This window comes from Ciconia boyciana, chromosome 25 (assembly GCF_034638445.1).
Source record: "Ciconia boyciana chromosome 25, ASM3463844v1, whole genome shotgun sequence".
Classification (NCBI taxonomy): domain Eukaryota; kingdom Metazoa; phylum Chordata; class Aves; order Ciconiiformes; family Ciconiidae; genus Ciconia; species Ciconia boyciana.
Window position 1 is genome coordinate 5,987,184 of NC_132958.1, and position 14,693 is coordinate 6,001,876.

The window sequence follows — 14,693 nt, forward strand, 5'->3', positions numbered from 1 at the left end:
CCTGCTCCGAGCCCACCACGACGCCTGGCTGCCCCCGGCCCCGCGGGCTGCAGCCCCTACGGCAGAGACCCTGCGCAGACCCAGCGCCGGCCCCTCTGCCCACATCACGCGGGTGCTCCCGCACGGCAGGGATTTCCTCTTAGCACGCGCAATACAAAATATTTTCTTGTAAAGCCGCATTCCTCAGGTTCCGTTTACAACTACCACTAGTCCTACGGCGTGCTGAACCCAGCCTGGCAATTAATGAAAACATCCCGTGTCTTCCAAATCCTCCTGAAGAGAAATAGATGAAAGTTGACTTCTCCACAAATGTGGATTTATCATTTTGATATGCGCTACGTAACTACTACAGAACAGAAAATATCATCATTCCCTGAGCAGTGACACAAAAATTAATAATAAACACTCACAAAATGTCAAATGTTAAAAATGTTTCTCCACCTAAAACACAAACATAAAAGCTGCTAGTTTGACTATTTCAAGTATTTCAAAATGCTAAATAGCTCATGACAGTCTGCCTTACGTTCCCTTTTGCTGTGGGAGGGAAGTGAGAAAGCCTTACTTTGCTGCAAGAAGCAAAATACAAAGTTAGAAACACTTTAGCACTCTGGCAATGAACTAATGTTTGACTTATTTCTTGCATGCAAAGCTTTTTATTCATAGCTGTATTTAAATGGCACTCAACTTTTTATCGTTGCCACTCTCCAGGAACTGAGCACGAGGACGAGAAAGTCACTGAGCCACGACAATGGGGCACCCCAGAAATGCAGTTTTCTGCAGAAGACAAACCTGGGACTAAGGCAGACTCCAGGCGCTGCTGGACGGATCCTCGCACCCCAGCCTGAAAGCCATTTACTCTGTCCCCTTCTGCGCATCTGAAACGCAAACCCCACGCTAGGAACTAGAGAACAAGGAGGTAAAAAAGCCAAGGTGACTTCTCCCACCGGCAATATCACACCCTTATTCCTCGCCCCGAACGCAGGGGACCCCGGTGCTGGCATCTCCCCTCCCGGGAGCTGGCGCACACCAGCCCCGGCCCTGCAGCCGTGGCAGCTCCCAAAGCCGTGACTCTCGGCGGCCGGGTGGCACTGCCGGTGCCGAAGGGCTCATCTCCACCTTCCTGAAACGATGCTTGCAGGCACCCGCACTTTGATCCGTGAGGGCAGCAGCTATTTCCCCCCCCAGTTCTCTGTTTTGTAACTCATACCGATGACTGGATGCAAACTGACACAAGATGTTGGAAATGACAAGAGAAATTCATCAGCACTAGTGGTGACAGAAAGCCTCTGAAGGCTACAACCGTGTACTGCAGGAGCAACAGAGAAGATTACAAATATTTTGCTGTAGTGATGAGACGTCGCTTTCCTATTGTGAAAAACCCGACTGTTAAGGCACTTCTCCCTCTCCTGAAAGCACCAGCAGAGAAAGGAGAGATCTGTATTTCGTTAAGATGATAGAATTGAAAGGGAAGGTGTAACTCCGTAAGGGAACCGAGAATAGATGTAATTTTCTACAGAACTGGCGAGACAGAAAACCCAGAAAATCAAGCAGTGGTCTGTTGGGAGGCAAAATGCAGTCGCTAGCGTGTCCACGTGCACCTGCAAAACAGATCCGAGCCCTCCCGAAGGCCGGTGACGGATGCTGCAGCTTCAGATGACCCGAAAGCACATCTGGATTATCTGGCAGGAATGGGGGAGGAACAGAACTGCCAGGGCACAGAGCAGGATGTACGGTCATACCTCGCACCGCTTCATATGCCGTGCAGAGCACAGGCTGCTCAGAGTTTAGGACTGAGGCAACCTCCATGGTGAGGAGAGGGAACTCTTGTTCTTCACCAGCTCAGTAGAGCTGAGATAAACATTTCACCTTGCAGCATGAAACTCACTGGGAAGCCCCCGAGCTGCTCTCGGGTGTAGCATCAGGCAGTGCTCTGGCACTACAGCGCTTGCAGGGAAGAACGCTCAGCACTGACACATGTCGGATGGCAGCAGCAGAGGAGGCATCTGCAGAAACCCTTCCCTCTGCCGCGTTCCAGCTGGAAACGGATGCGAGTCCAGGGCGAAGCCGCAGGACGCTGTGTCTGGAGAGGAGCTGCTCTGCAGCGGTGAAGCCTCAGGGAATTTCTGGCTCCAGGTCCCGGGGCCGCCTTGCAGCACAGTGTGTTTCAGGGCCGATGCCTCCAGGGACCGTGACCAGGAACGGAATTCCAGTGGCAGACGTTTTTCAAATTTTCACCTTTGCTGAGAGTATTACCTATATTTCAATGCACTTCTTTCTTTACTGGAAAATGCTGCTCTTCAAACAGCTCAAGAATTCTTCCTCAATTTCTCCTGCAGTTTCAACCGCATTCATTAGTCTTCATTTTGTCCCCTAAATTCATTTTGTTATTGTGCAATTTAAAGAGATGCTACGCTCCACAGAGGCAACTGTATGTCTGTGTGAACAAAATGACTCTGCAAAGACAGTCGTGCAAAGAATTTCACAAATTCTTTCCTCCCTTTACACACAGACCCACTAATTAAGCAAATGGTCAACACAGAATTTCATAACAATTTAGGGTAGCAGAATAAATTTTTGTGCAAGGCTGAAAATCAGACATTGCAATCTGGAGGTTATTACCTATTTTTACTTGCCTACTGCCACTAAAATACCTTTTCAGATTAACTGTACATGTTTAATCTCACCCATAATAAGAGCACTCGGGGAACTCTGAAGACATTTTAAGCTTTTTTTTTTTTTAATTAAAAGATTATGAGAGTTCAAATATTTGTATGGAGTCTCACTTTTTTTGATCACACATGAAAGTTAAAAAATACTTTACTCGCAAGAGCTTAGGGAAACACCAAATAAAACATTCAGCCCATTTAACCGTCTGAAGGATTACCGTGTTACGATCAGAACAGCAGCCTGATCTCTTTTAAAGACGCTGCCCAGCTACACCGCAAGCACGAGCGCGTGCCTCCCGAACCGCCAGCACCCGCTCCTCCGCCACGGGGCTCAGCTCCCAGGGCCCCAGAGCCCCTGAAGGGGTTGGATCCCTCAGCAGCAACACGTCAGTGATTATCGGTACCTCTTAATCGCTGCAAGTTAGCAGCTTACTTCTGCACAAACTAACCCTATATTAAATGTTATTTATCTCCTCTAAGGAAATCAAAGGGAAAACAAACCCGACTCATCCCACCACCAGGTGACGTGGAAAGCACCACGTCCCTGTCCCGCAGCTCCAGCGCGGCCAGAGGGGCTCTGGGACTGAGCGCACCCAGCGCCACGGGGAGTTACGGGGAACCACAGCAAGGGACAGCTCCACCACCAGCACTTCCAGCCTCCATCACAGGGGACTCAAAGCTGAAGCGTTCCCAGGCCTTCTGGCAAGCAGGGCTTTAAGGACGACGTACAGGAGCCTCTGGAGTGCCCTTCCATGGAGCTGGGGAAGAAAAACGGCTAGATAATCTCAGCGACGAACTCCTATCGAAAACAGCATAGCCACCACTCGAATCCTGCGCAGCCCCCTGCCGCACCGCAGCCAGGCTACGCTGTCATCACAGACACGCGTGAAGCCCCGGGGACGGGACGCTCCTCCCTGGGAGCACCCAGCACGCTCGGGGCTGTGCGTGGCCGGCTCCCAGGACTCGTGAGCTCCAGAGCCTCTGAAGCTCTGTCCGGGAGACTAAAAGCTCCCCGGTGCCAGCCACGAAGGACTGGGAGAAAAATCCAGTGGAAAAATGCTGGATGACCCTGTAGGAAGCCCAGAAAAATGCTGTGTCCAAAGGGCACATTTCTGAGAACTACTAGAGAGCAAGGAGGTGCTTATTAATGTATTGCTGCAGCTCCGCTTCATCAGATGAAGTGTCTGGAAGGGTTGATGAGTCCTTGAGTTACTCTTTCCTAGTGATTACCACAGCTGAAGAGCCCATTACTCTCGGAGCACGTGGTGCAGCTCACTCAGAGCCTCTGCGAGGCTGATCCAGATGATTAAAAAATTAGACAAAAACACAATGCAAAGTTGCAGCTCTTGGAAAGCCCTGCCTCAACAGGGCCCTACAGCCTCTGTATCCATGAGCAGCGTGGCACGGCTGGTCGCTGCATCGTCTAGCACAGACCCCACAGTAAGTCAGCCTCGGCACCACTTCAGAGAGGTCTCTAACAAAGGAGAGGGTACGACTGGTTCTCATCTACCTATTGCCAGTCCACGCGCACCTCTGATTTCATTAACAGAAACGCTGGTTCACCAGAGTCCGAGATTTCCACCGGCACCGGCTGTGCGGAGGTCAGTTCCCTCCTGCCATCGACCGAGAACCACTGCCCAGGGTTTGTCCATCTGCCGTCGCACGGCTCCAGCTCCGCAGGCGGACCCCGAGCTCCCGGCGGCTCCCTCTGACCTGCCCAAACAGCACCAGACCCGCGGGGTCCTGCCCGCAACGACCGTCCTGGAGGCGAAAACAGCGACTCCTTCCCCACTGGCAGGTGAAGCCGAATCGTCGGCTTACGTGGGAATCAGTCCAAATCGGTCCACTATTCCCTGAAACCCAGCACCCCCGTGACCCTCAGAAACTCACCTGGATTTGACCAGAAATACTAGGTTTTCTGGCAGGTCCTTTGGTGCTGGAGGATAACTCGCTGGAAGGCTGCACACGAGGGATGGAGTTCTGAGCGCTAATGCAAGCGCTGGACAATTAAATACCACAAGCGAGTACACTACTTCTCTCGGTGCCCTTGTAATTATTTGCCAGCTGCAGAGAAGAGCCTGAGGACTCCTAAAGTGAGTCAGCTGCAAACGATCACGTTAGTCCCGGCCAGATCCGTCCTGCTGGCCCGCTGCGGGGATGGCCAGGAGCTGCCAGCACCCCCCGCCGCTGCACCCGCGGGACTCACAGCCGGTACCCAAAGCACCGGGCAGTTTCCAGACGCACCTCAGCGAACTCTGCTGCACCTTCACTTCAGCAGCCTTCTGAGAGCGCGCTCGTTAGTTAAAACAAGTAAGCCACCATCTAAAGTGATTCCCCGGGTTCCCTCAGGCAAAGGCGATAACATTTCCCAAGCCAGTCCTGGTAAAGGACAAGTGATATTCTGTGCATCAGCATCTAAAAAAGCAACAAAAACCACACAGACAGCCAACCCCCCCTTACCGAATCGCATCTAGGATTTATGCACATCATGTTAGGCAGGATGTAAAATGCACAGCTAAATATATATTGTGTTCGGACAGAAGTGCCACTGGTGGTAACACTGAAATACATCTGTCTGCAGGACCGCAGCCCAGTTATCCTGCCTGGTTAGCATGAAGAATATTTTGCTCAAGTATCCTCTGGCCCAACGAGCACAAAGGAAGTTTTGTTTCACAGTATATTAGCAGTTTGCAGGGACTTTATAGTTAAGCAAACAATAAGATGGTTAAATTATGCGGTTCCAACATTTGACTTTCTAAATGTGAGAGTTAATAGGCTTGCATTATCACAATCACCGTGGAGGAAAGCATGAATACCCATCTGGGCAAAAATCGAAAGACAATCGATCCAACAGTTTTTAAAGACTAGATTTCCCTCTAAGGTAAAAGCAAATGATATTCTGTTCTGTACAGCAACACGAAAGGTTTATTAAATGTATTAGCTGAGCTGCCGAATAATTTCTGATAATTAAAGCGAGGCTTGGCTATTTGGGCCCAGAGGAGAGATTGTCTTCCACCGAGCAAAACATTTCGGAAGCGTGGAGCCAGAGACAGGGCTCTCGTACAAAGGCCAGCCCTGGCTGATAAACCACTGATGTACGTGAACATAGCAGACAATAATGAGCATCAGCAGTTTTTAAAGGCTGTTATGACAGCAACACAAATGAATAGCTGCTTCTGCCGGCCTTCACCACTCAGCTATCCATTTTCTGCCGCGCAGGCACCGAGCCGGCGCCTCGGCCGTGCCTCCTCGGCACAGCGAGCCCGCTCCGCCCCGCGCCGGACCCTCCTGCGCCGGCTCACTGGCTCTGGACCTACCTGTGGCCTTTAATGCTGGTTGTTCACCTAGCAACAGTTTTAACCTTTTGGCATGGATTTTCCCTTGGTAATGCGATTCGGCCACCACTGCTGAGGTAAAGGACATGTTACATAGTGTGCAGCATTTGTTCTTATCCACTGAGTCACCATCACTGCCCTGGGTGGAGACAAAAACACAGACAAAAAAAGAGGTGTATAAGCCCACCAAGCACAGTCACGGAGAAAGAAGAGAGAGGAATCCAGGTTGTTATGCCAAGGCCGTGGTTTCCAAGGGGTTTCCCTTCCTTGCCTCCCCCAGACTTGCTCCTGCCTGGTCCCAGCCCTGCTCAGCCTGGGGATGCCTCCGACCCCTGCGCGCTCCCAGGCCCCCAGCGCCTCCACTCTCATTCGCGCGCCGGGAGCTCGTCCTGTCGCTTCACGTTCCCCACGGCCGAGAGCCTCCTCCTTCACATCCACCAGCCTGCCTCCCGTTAGTCTTTACTCTATTCTCTGGCTGAGGGAGTCATACAAATCCAGAGCTTTCCCTGCCACCAGACACCGGTGCTTCCTCCTGCCACACGTCTGCAAGAGACCCCAAAGTGGCGGGGGGGGGGACGGGGACGGGCAGCCCTCGCTGCAGGTGAGAGAAGCAAATGAACCAGTGGGACTCACGTGGGTCCCCCGAGAAGGATCGCACACCAGCCCCGGACACCCCCTGCCCCTCTGCCTTTGCTCTGCCGTTCTCGAGCCCTTGGAGGAGACCCCCTTATCCCCCCTCCTGCAGAGACCCAGACCGAGGGGGAGATCGGCCAGAGGGGTGGGGAGCCCCGGCTGCACCCCCTCTGCAGCCGGGTGCCTGCTCCACCGGGCAGGAGCTCCACGAGGCGCCTGGCCACGGGGCTGCCCATCTGCCGGCCCCTGCGGAGGAGCCAGGCTCGTACGTCGCGGCAGTAACCTACTACCAGCTGCTGGCAAGAGAAACCCAAGGGCAAGATAGCCTCGTGGCACATACTAAAGACAGGAATGACCGCTTGCTGCGGCGTTTGCATAAAAGGAAAAAAAGAGCAAAACACCTAAAAACCGCACCTATGCTCTGCTCCTTTCCTAGAGGTGGATTTTGAGCTCTTGAACACTGCCAGATGAAAAAAGGCAATCATAAAAAGTCCAAGATGCTTTGCAGGCAATGGTAAAAAACACATCCCAAACCCCAGTGCTGCCTAAAACAAACCCGGAGCTGTGGCCCGTAGCCCTGTTTGAGGATCTGCGCAACGAAACACCTTGGTGCAAAGGTGATACTCCCTTACAAGATCCCGGGTGTCAGCTAACGGGTGACTGGAAATTTTAGTAAGTTATGAACGTCACCATTCAGTATTTCGGTACCAGCAAGAGGCTCTCATGGCTGCAGCGATACAAGTAGGGGCCATTCTTTGCAGTTACTAATTGCCGCATCTTTATTTTTATAAGTACGTACCAATTTAATGAGAATATTGTCTCCAACCTTCATTATGGTTATTCTTGTAGGAATAAAAGCCAGCGTGCCTCTGCCCAGCTGTGTAGCTGAGCTCCGACCTTCTACTCTCAGCAAGCCCCGCGAGGAGGAGTGGTCGCAGCTGAAGGCTGCCTGTCCCCACGCTGGGGCGGGAGCCGCGTCACTGTCCGTGTCACCGTACGTCCTGGATCCCACAGCAGCTCCTGGCACTGCCCCGAGTCCCACCCGGGCACCCGTTACCCCAGGGGCACCGAGCATCCCAGCACGACCCCCGACTCCCAGCTCCCGGTCCAGGGCCACCAGCACTTCCCAGGCACAGACGCGTCTGCCGGGACTTGTCCCCGCTCCAACGGGGGGTTCGGCCCCCGCATGGGGGGAGGCGGAGGCTGAGCGGCAGCAGGAAGGGACCCCTGCCCGGCAGGGAGGAGCCGAGCAGCCAGGGAGGGTTTGGGAGAAGAGCTCACACGCAGCCCCTGGGCCGCACGTCTGTCAGCAAAACAGAGCTGCCGCTGCCAGCAAGTGTTTACGGACAAACAGCTTCCACAGATACAAGGGTAAGCGTACCGACAACCAACAAGCAGGGGAAAAAGCACGTTTGCGCCATTAGTCACAATTAATTGTTCAATCCATTCCACAAAGGAAATGGGAATCACATTTAGGGACATATATACATGGCCTCGCTTTTCCAAAGATCTCAGTATGCTGTGTTAGCCGCTGAGCACAATTTATAAATTATCTCTTTTGAAAATACTTCTCTGTGCAGAGCAAGACCTTTCCAAAGCTGGGAAATGACCTGCTGCGTGCAGGCAGTTAGCATCCCGGCCCATTCCCTGGACAAGATGCTCAGATCTGGCCCCTGTGCCAGGGTAAAACTCCCTCCAGTGAGAGGCCATCTGGAGACAGTCATGCACTTTTTTCTTTTTTCTTTTTTTTTTTAAAGCAAGTATTCCAACTGCTGGTATACAGTCAAAACAGAAAATAGTCTGCTTTAGAAGCTGCAATCTTCATTTCACAACAACTTCACAACAAGCTGTAAATGCATTCTGCAATTCATCCCCGAGCAAAGACTCAGGCGCTCGCGGGGGCACACGACCGGTCTCGTGCTGGCCGTGCCCGCGGGACTGCACCCCCTGCACGGAAAACACACTGCACCGCTGGAAACGATGCCACGGCTGCAGGGGCAGCGGAGGCCGAGGGCAAGTCAGATGCAGTCCAAAAGCCAGTTCCCCTTCTGCAAATGCCACGCTTACGTTCACACACAGAACGAAGGGCCCAGCTCTTCAACTCCCCCGTGTAACGGGTGAAACAGCTCCAGCACGAGCACCCACCCCTGCTGTCCTCCCACCGAACCCCAGCCCGAGCCAGGCTGGCGCTGGCACAGCCGCAGCCGCCGGCCAGCCGCCTCCGGCACACCCTGACCTGCCCGCCAGCGGCAGGCCCCTCCGGCAGCGCCCGACCCCGCGCGACGCGGCGTCCTGGGCGGCAGCCCCGGAGCACCGGGGGAACCCGCGGGGCTGTGGCAGCAGGGCAAGCCCCAGAGATGCCCCGAGCCTGCAGCAGCTGTGGGGCAGGAGAGGGGCTCTGCAATACTTGGAGAGCGAACCGACCACACAGTCGGCACCCAACCCACTCATTTCAGGTCATTTTCTCCCCCAAAATAAGCACAATTAGAAAAAGGACCGATTTTCATCACTTTTTTCTGTTGTTGTTAACTATAAATCAACTTAAACCTTAGGGAGAAATCTCAAGAGGTGGTAAGTACTGTTCTGAGTGTAATTTGCACTTCTTTTAAATACGTTTCTCTCAAGATATTTTACGTCTTCAAAGGGAAATCACTTGAAAGTTAAGAGCAGAGTAAAAAATTCCCAGACTCTATTGATCATCAGCGGCGGTAACATACAAAGAGCCTCCAACAGACCCCATTTGAAAAGCTGATACACTTCGGTGTTTACGCACCAGGGTCTCTTCCTCTGCCTGGTCTGCTCCTCAGTGACATTTTCTCCTTTCCAACCTACTTTCACAGATAGACTGCAATTAAAAAAGAAAATTAGAAAAAAATTTTAAACCCTCTCAAACACCCTATTTAGAGCCTAAGGTCCCATTTACACCGATCCACAGTTCGCTGCGCAGCTTATCCGAGTTCACCCCAGTCTCTGGGTGAGCGCCTCGAAGCCGGGATGGGGATTTGGCCACCAGACTGGCACTCGCCTGCAGGAGAGGGGTGTCCCCAATTTCCTGGTCGGTCTGAGAGTCCCAGCCTCTGCACAAAGCACAACAGACCTTCCCCATCTGACAGCCAGCCGTTTTTCATATACTAAATGCTGCTCTTTGTTAGCAGGATGCAGGGGGTGATTGGGCTCGAGTGTTATGAAGCATTTACCCAAGTCTGTAGCATTTGTCAGCAGAATTGCCTCCCTTCCCTCCTCCACCACCCAAACTCCCTGCTCCAAGCCGCCCAGGCGCCCGGGGCTGGATCCAGCCCTGAAGGGTAATTATGCCTTCTCATTTGTCAGCGGCTGTTTTACCTGTAACCAGATGGGCTGGGGGGAACCCGATCCGCACGTCTTTTGTCACCCGTTGAATGACACCGCATTGACAGGATTGTGCAGCCAGCTGGTAAAATAACATCGCTATCAGAATGCCTGGGCGAGACGGCTGGGTGAGCCCAGCCCGAGCCGGGGCACAGGGCTCGGCCAGCCCGCAGCCTGCTCGGGGCAGACGCCTGCTCTCCCGGGACCCTCTGCACCCGCGTGTGCACCCATCCACCTCCCGGGACGCTCTGCACCCACGTGTGCACCCATCCACCTCCCGGGACCCTCTGCACCCACGTGTGCACCCATCCACCTCCCGGGACCCTCTGCACCCACGTGTGCACCCATCCACCTCCCGGGACCCTCTGCACCCACGTGTGCACCCATCCACCTCCCGGGACCCTCTGCACCCACGTGTGCACCCATCCACCTCCCGGGACCCTCTGCACCCACGTGTGCACCCATCCACCTCCCGGGACCCTCTGCACCCATGTCTGCACTCATCCATCTCCCGGGACGCTCTGCACCCACGTGTGCACCCATCCACCTCCCGGGACCCTCTGCACCCACGTGTGCACCCATCCACCTCCCGGGACCCTCTGCACCCACGTGTGCACCCATCCACCTCTCCTCGCTGCTTCTCTTGCTCCCGCACCCAACTCCGTCTAAAGCAGCAGCAGTAAATAGGCACTAACATCTCAATTTAGTTTCCATAAAACCCACACAAGCAACTCTCTAACCCCGTGCTGCGTAAAGCCAGCCAATGTGCAAGGAATATTTCTACCATCTGTTTTTGCAATCTTCTCCAGGCGCTCCCTTCTCGCTAACCTTTGCAGAGATGCAGCACTGACAGGGGCGAATGGCCTCGCATAAACTGAAGCACAATGACACACACCATGGCCTCAGAGATAAAGCATCCGTTTCCCAAAGCTGACATCACTCATCTTCCCCCCACTCTGTAGCCGTGCCGAGCCAGCCTAATTTATAGGGCTTCTTTTTGCAATATTATAAACTTCAAAGCAAGTCTCGTACATCCAACAGAATTAACTTCAGTTATTCAGATGCCTGTTAACAAGCTGCTAAAAGGCATAATCCTCACACAGGACCAGGCAGTTGCAGTCCTTTGCTGGATGTTCCTTAAGTAATCCTCAGGAAGAGTAAGGATTTTTATTCCACAGATACAAATCTGCTGTCTTCATTTCCTAGGTTTTATTAAGAAGAAAAGATTATACAAACCCTTGAAACACAGCAATATAAAACAGAGCACTCAAGGCACTGCAAAGTGTCTTTTAAATTGGAGTTAATTTTCTGCGCATGAAGAAGGTGTTGCTGCTAAAGAGCTGTTTTCCGTAACGCTCTGTGTGAAATTTAGACCACTTCCATTTTGGAGCCTGTTCTTCTGGTGGTACAAGCAAGGAGCGAGTACCAGTTTATGGCTATCTCAATCTGAAACGTGCGTTAATTCTTGGAGGATCTCAGGACCTATAGGTTCCCCGAAGCAAAGCTGGCCCTAAGTAAGGGGCGTGTTCGACAAGGTCAGCACGCGTCCCACTGTCCCCGCTCTGGCAGGGACAGAGCCACGGGCAGCTGGGCGAGGACAGGGGCGACTCCGCAGCCAGAGACCCCGGCTTCCACCGCTCAGCGCTGGCTCAGTGGGTATTCAGAGCCGCGCAGGCGAAGCCCTGGGGACGCGGGAGGACCGGAGCACAGAGCGCACGGCGGGGCACGCGGCGGAGCGCCAGCGGGCTCTGCCCCGGGGCCGGGTTGGGGCGTCCCCCGGGGCACTGCCCGGGGCAGAGCCCCTCACAGCAGCAGCAGCTCTCGGCCAGTCCCAGCCTTCTGTCGGAGAGCAAGTTAAGTCTTCCATCACTAATTTCTTTCATTGAAACCAATACCTGACCTTTTGGTTGAAAACCTCTGACCAGGTACAAAACACACAGTAAGAACGTTGGCTCTGAAACCAGACATTTCATCTTAGTTTCAGTGTAATCGCTGAAGATTTAAGTTATAGCATGCAGTAAATTTTGCACTAGAACCTATAAAAACTGTGATTCCCTTGCTGATTGGGAACCAAAGCCGAGCCTCCCAAGGCAGCCGCCGGCACCGTTTGTGCCTCAGAGAGGCACAGCTCTTAGAATCACAGAATCGTATAGGTTGGAAAAGACCTTTAAGATCATCGAGTCCAACCGTTAACCCAGCACTGCCAAGTCCACCACTACACCATGTCCCTAGGCACCTCATCTACATGGCTTTTAAATACCTCCAGGGATGGGGACTCCAGCACTTCCCTGGGCAGCCTGTTCCAACACTTGATAACCCTTTGGGTGAAGAGATTTTTCCTAATATCCAGTCTAAACCTCCCCTGGCACAACTTGAGGCCGTTTCCTCTCATCCTATCACTTGTTACCTGGGAGAAGAGACCGAGACCCACATCTCCAGCGCTGCCTGGCAGGACATGCATTACCCTCAGCAACAAAATCTAATATCCTGCTATCTTCCCTCAAACAATTTATCCTTGCTTTCTTGACCCCTTTCTTTTTCAAGGAAGATGATACTGGTTAAAGCAATTTACTATCTCATAGTACAAATAGGGCTAGAAAGAATTTGAAGGCTTTTCTCCCATCCCAAAAAATGTGTTTCGTAGCACATCAGAACTTTTCATCATAAAGGTAGTGAGAAAAGGCTGATTAAAACTAATTCACCAATCCTGGGACTTGAGGATATGACTCCGAATTCCAGCATGGCCCTGACCCAGGCTGCAACCTTCTCCGATTACTTTCAGCTGAAATGTTAAGCGGAAATTTAAAATGAAAGGTCAACAATCCCTCAGTACACCAAAGACATGAGGGTTTTCCCCTCCCCCACAAAAAATTAAAACAATAATGAACAGCCCAACAACTGCGTCGTTATTCAGTGCAAGACTAATTGTATAAGCCTCGTACTTCTTACTAGGAAAGGATAATGGGTGTTTGGGGAATGCAGAGTATTTTTATAGTCCTCAAACACCAGCAACCACTACCCTTTGCCTCACAGAAAGGTCAGGTAGCAAATGCTCTGCTAAGCCTGTGGCACCGAGAATCTACAACTGCAGCCGCTTCTTCCTCTTGCCATGTGGAAGACAGACAAGGTGTTCCGTCTTGTGGTCAAAAGGATACCATCTAATGGCATACAGGCATGTCGCAGTGCAGCTTTTGATGAAAAAAAGGCTAATCTTCCCTTTTTAGTTGCAGATGCTTCTACGCAGAAATTTAATTGCTTTTCATGGATTGTGTCTAATATTCGTTAGAGTTGGCGTGCCGTGGATTGACTGAGGCTGCTGGGTACCTGAACTGGGCAACGCAGCTGCGCTCTGTACGGGGCAACGGTTATCGTGCAGCGTTAGAGATGTCCTAAATATTTCTGTCCTCTTTAAATGCAAAGGCTTGGCTAATACCTGATCAGCAACAGGCCTACTTTGAGCTGTAAATGTTGGCAGATTTTCCTTGCTGTATTTTTATAACGTAAATAATTTTAGAATTTAGGTCTTGCATAGCCTATCATTCAGCCAGTGCATAAGGACTTGTTAATTCATCCCCCACTAAGGGCTGCCCTTGGCACAATCAAGCAGCAGCAAACATAGAATTACATTACTTCTCGCCGTTGCCTTTCACAAAAGAAGCGGGAAGTAGTTCAGCTTTGACTTATTTGAGGTCTGTTTGGTTCTCTGTCTACCATATCCTTGTGCTACGGTGTACATGCAGCCATGCGGTTTCCTGTTAGATGTAATGAAGCTCATCAGAGGACCCCATTCCAAGTCTGTATGTGCATGTCCACTGTACCTTTCACATTCTGTAATTAATAACTCATTAAAAATACTGGAAGATTCTGTTGTTAAGGGGTAGACTGCATCTGCAATTACCTTGTGTGCAACATAAAAGTTCCACTAAAATTTTAATTACTGTGTGAAGGAACTTTCAGATTCCTTTGGCATGCTTCTCCCTTTAATTAGAAGATATCTCACTAAATATTGATAGCATTAAGCCACAGTCACACTCCCATAGATCTGAAATGGTTTGGATGCTATCTGCTGGGAACCTCATCAACAGCTCTCACACCAGCCCCAGAACATGGGAAAGAGCTGAATGAATAATTCACTGTGAATCAGTCCCTTATAAATTTAGTCTCCTTTTATTGCCTGACAAACGGCTGCGAGCTGGTCCAATTTCCTCAGGTTTGTTTGTTTATTTGAATGCAATTGAGGAACCCGATGGCAATTTTTTAAAACTGCAGACTGACCTCAAACCTTTGTGAGGAACCTTTCGGATCCAGCACTCCGTTTTCATCGACTCTCAGAAAAAATGGGGTTGGAAGAGACCTCCGGAGGTGACGCTGCTCTGCCGTGACCTCTCCGCTCACCTCAGGGGCTCTCGGGGGGTTTCGGCCACGATGCGGTGATGACACCGCAGGCGTCCCCTGACCTCCCGCAGGCTGGAGGGCACGGCACCACCGCACCGGGTGTACGCACAACAGCTCCACGCGCAGCACCGCCACGCCAAGTGTGCGTACAACAGCTCCGTACCCGGCACCGCCGCGCTGGGCATACCCGACAGCTCCATACACGGCACCACCACACCGAGTGTACGTACAACAGCTCCGTACCCGGCACCGCCGTGCTGGGCATACCCGACAGCTCCATACCCGGCACTGCCACGCTGCACTGCTCCCCAAATGC

At 52.0% G+C, this 14,693-nt stretch overlaps 1 protein-coding gene across 3 annotated transcripts in view; it reads right to left on the reverse strand.

Moving 5' to 3' along the window:
- Positions 1 to 14,693, reverse strand: part of ZMAT4 (zinc finger matrin-type 4) — a 71,400-nt gene that overhangs the window by 21,248 nt on the left and 35,459 nt on the right. For all 3 annotated transcript variants that reach the window (XM_072846268.1, XM_072846266.1, XM_072846267.1), the window contains one exon: positions 5,984 to 6,140. In XM_072846268.1, coding sequence (XP_072702369.1) covers positions 5,984 to 6,140 — 157 coding nt within the window. The remainder of the gene's footprint in view (positions 1 to 5,983; positions 6,141 to 14,693) is intronic.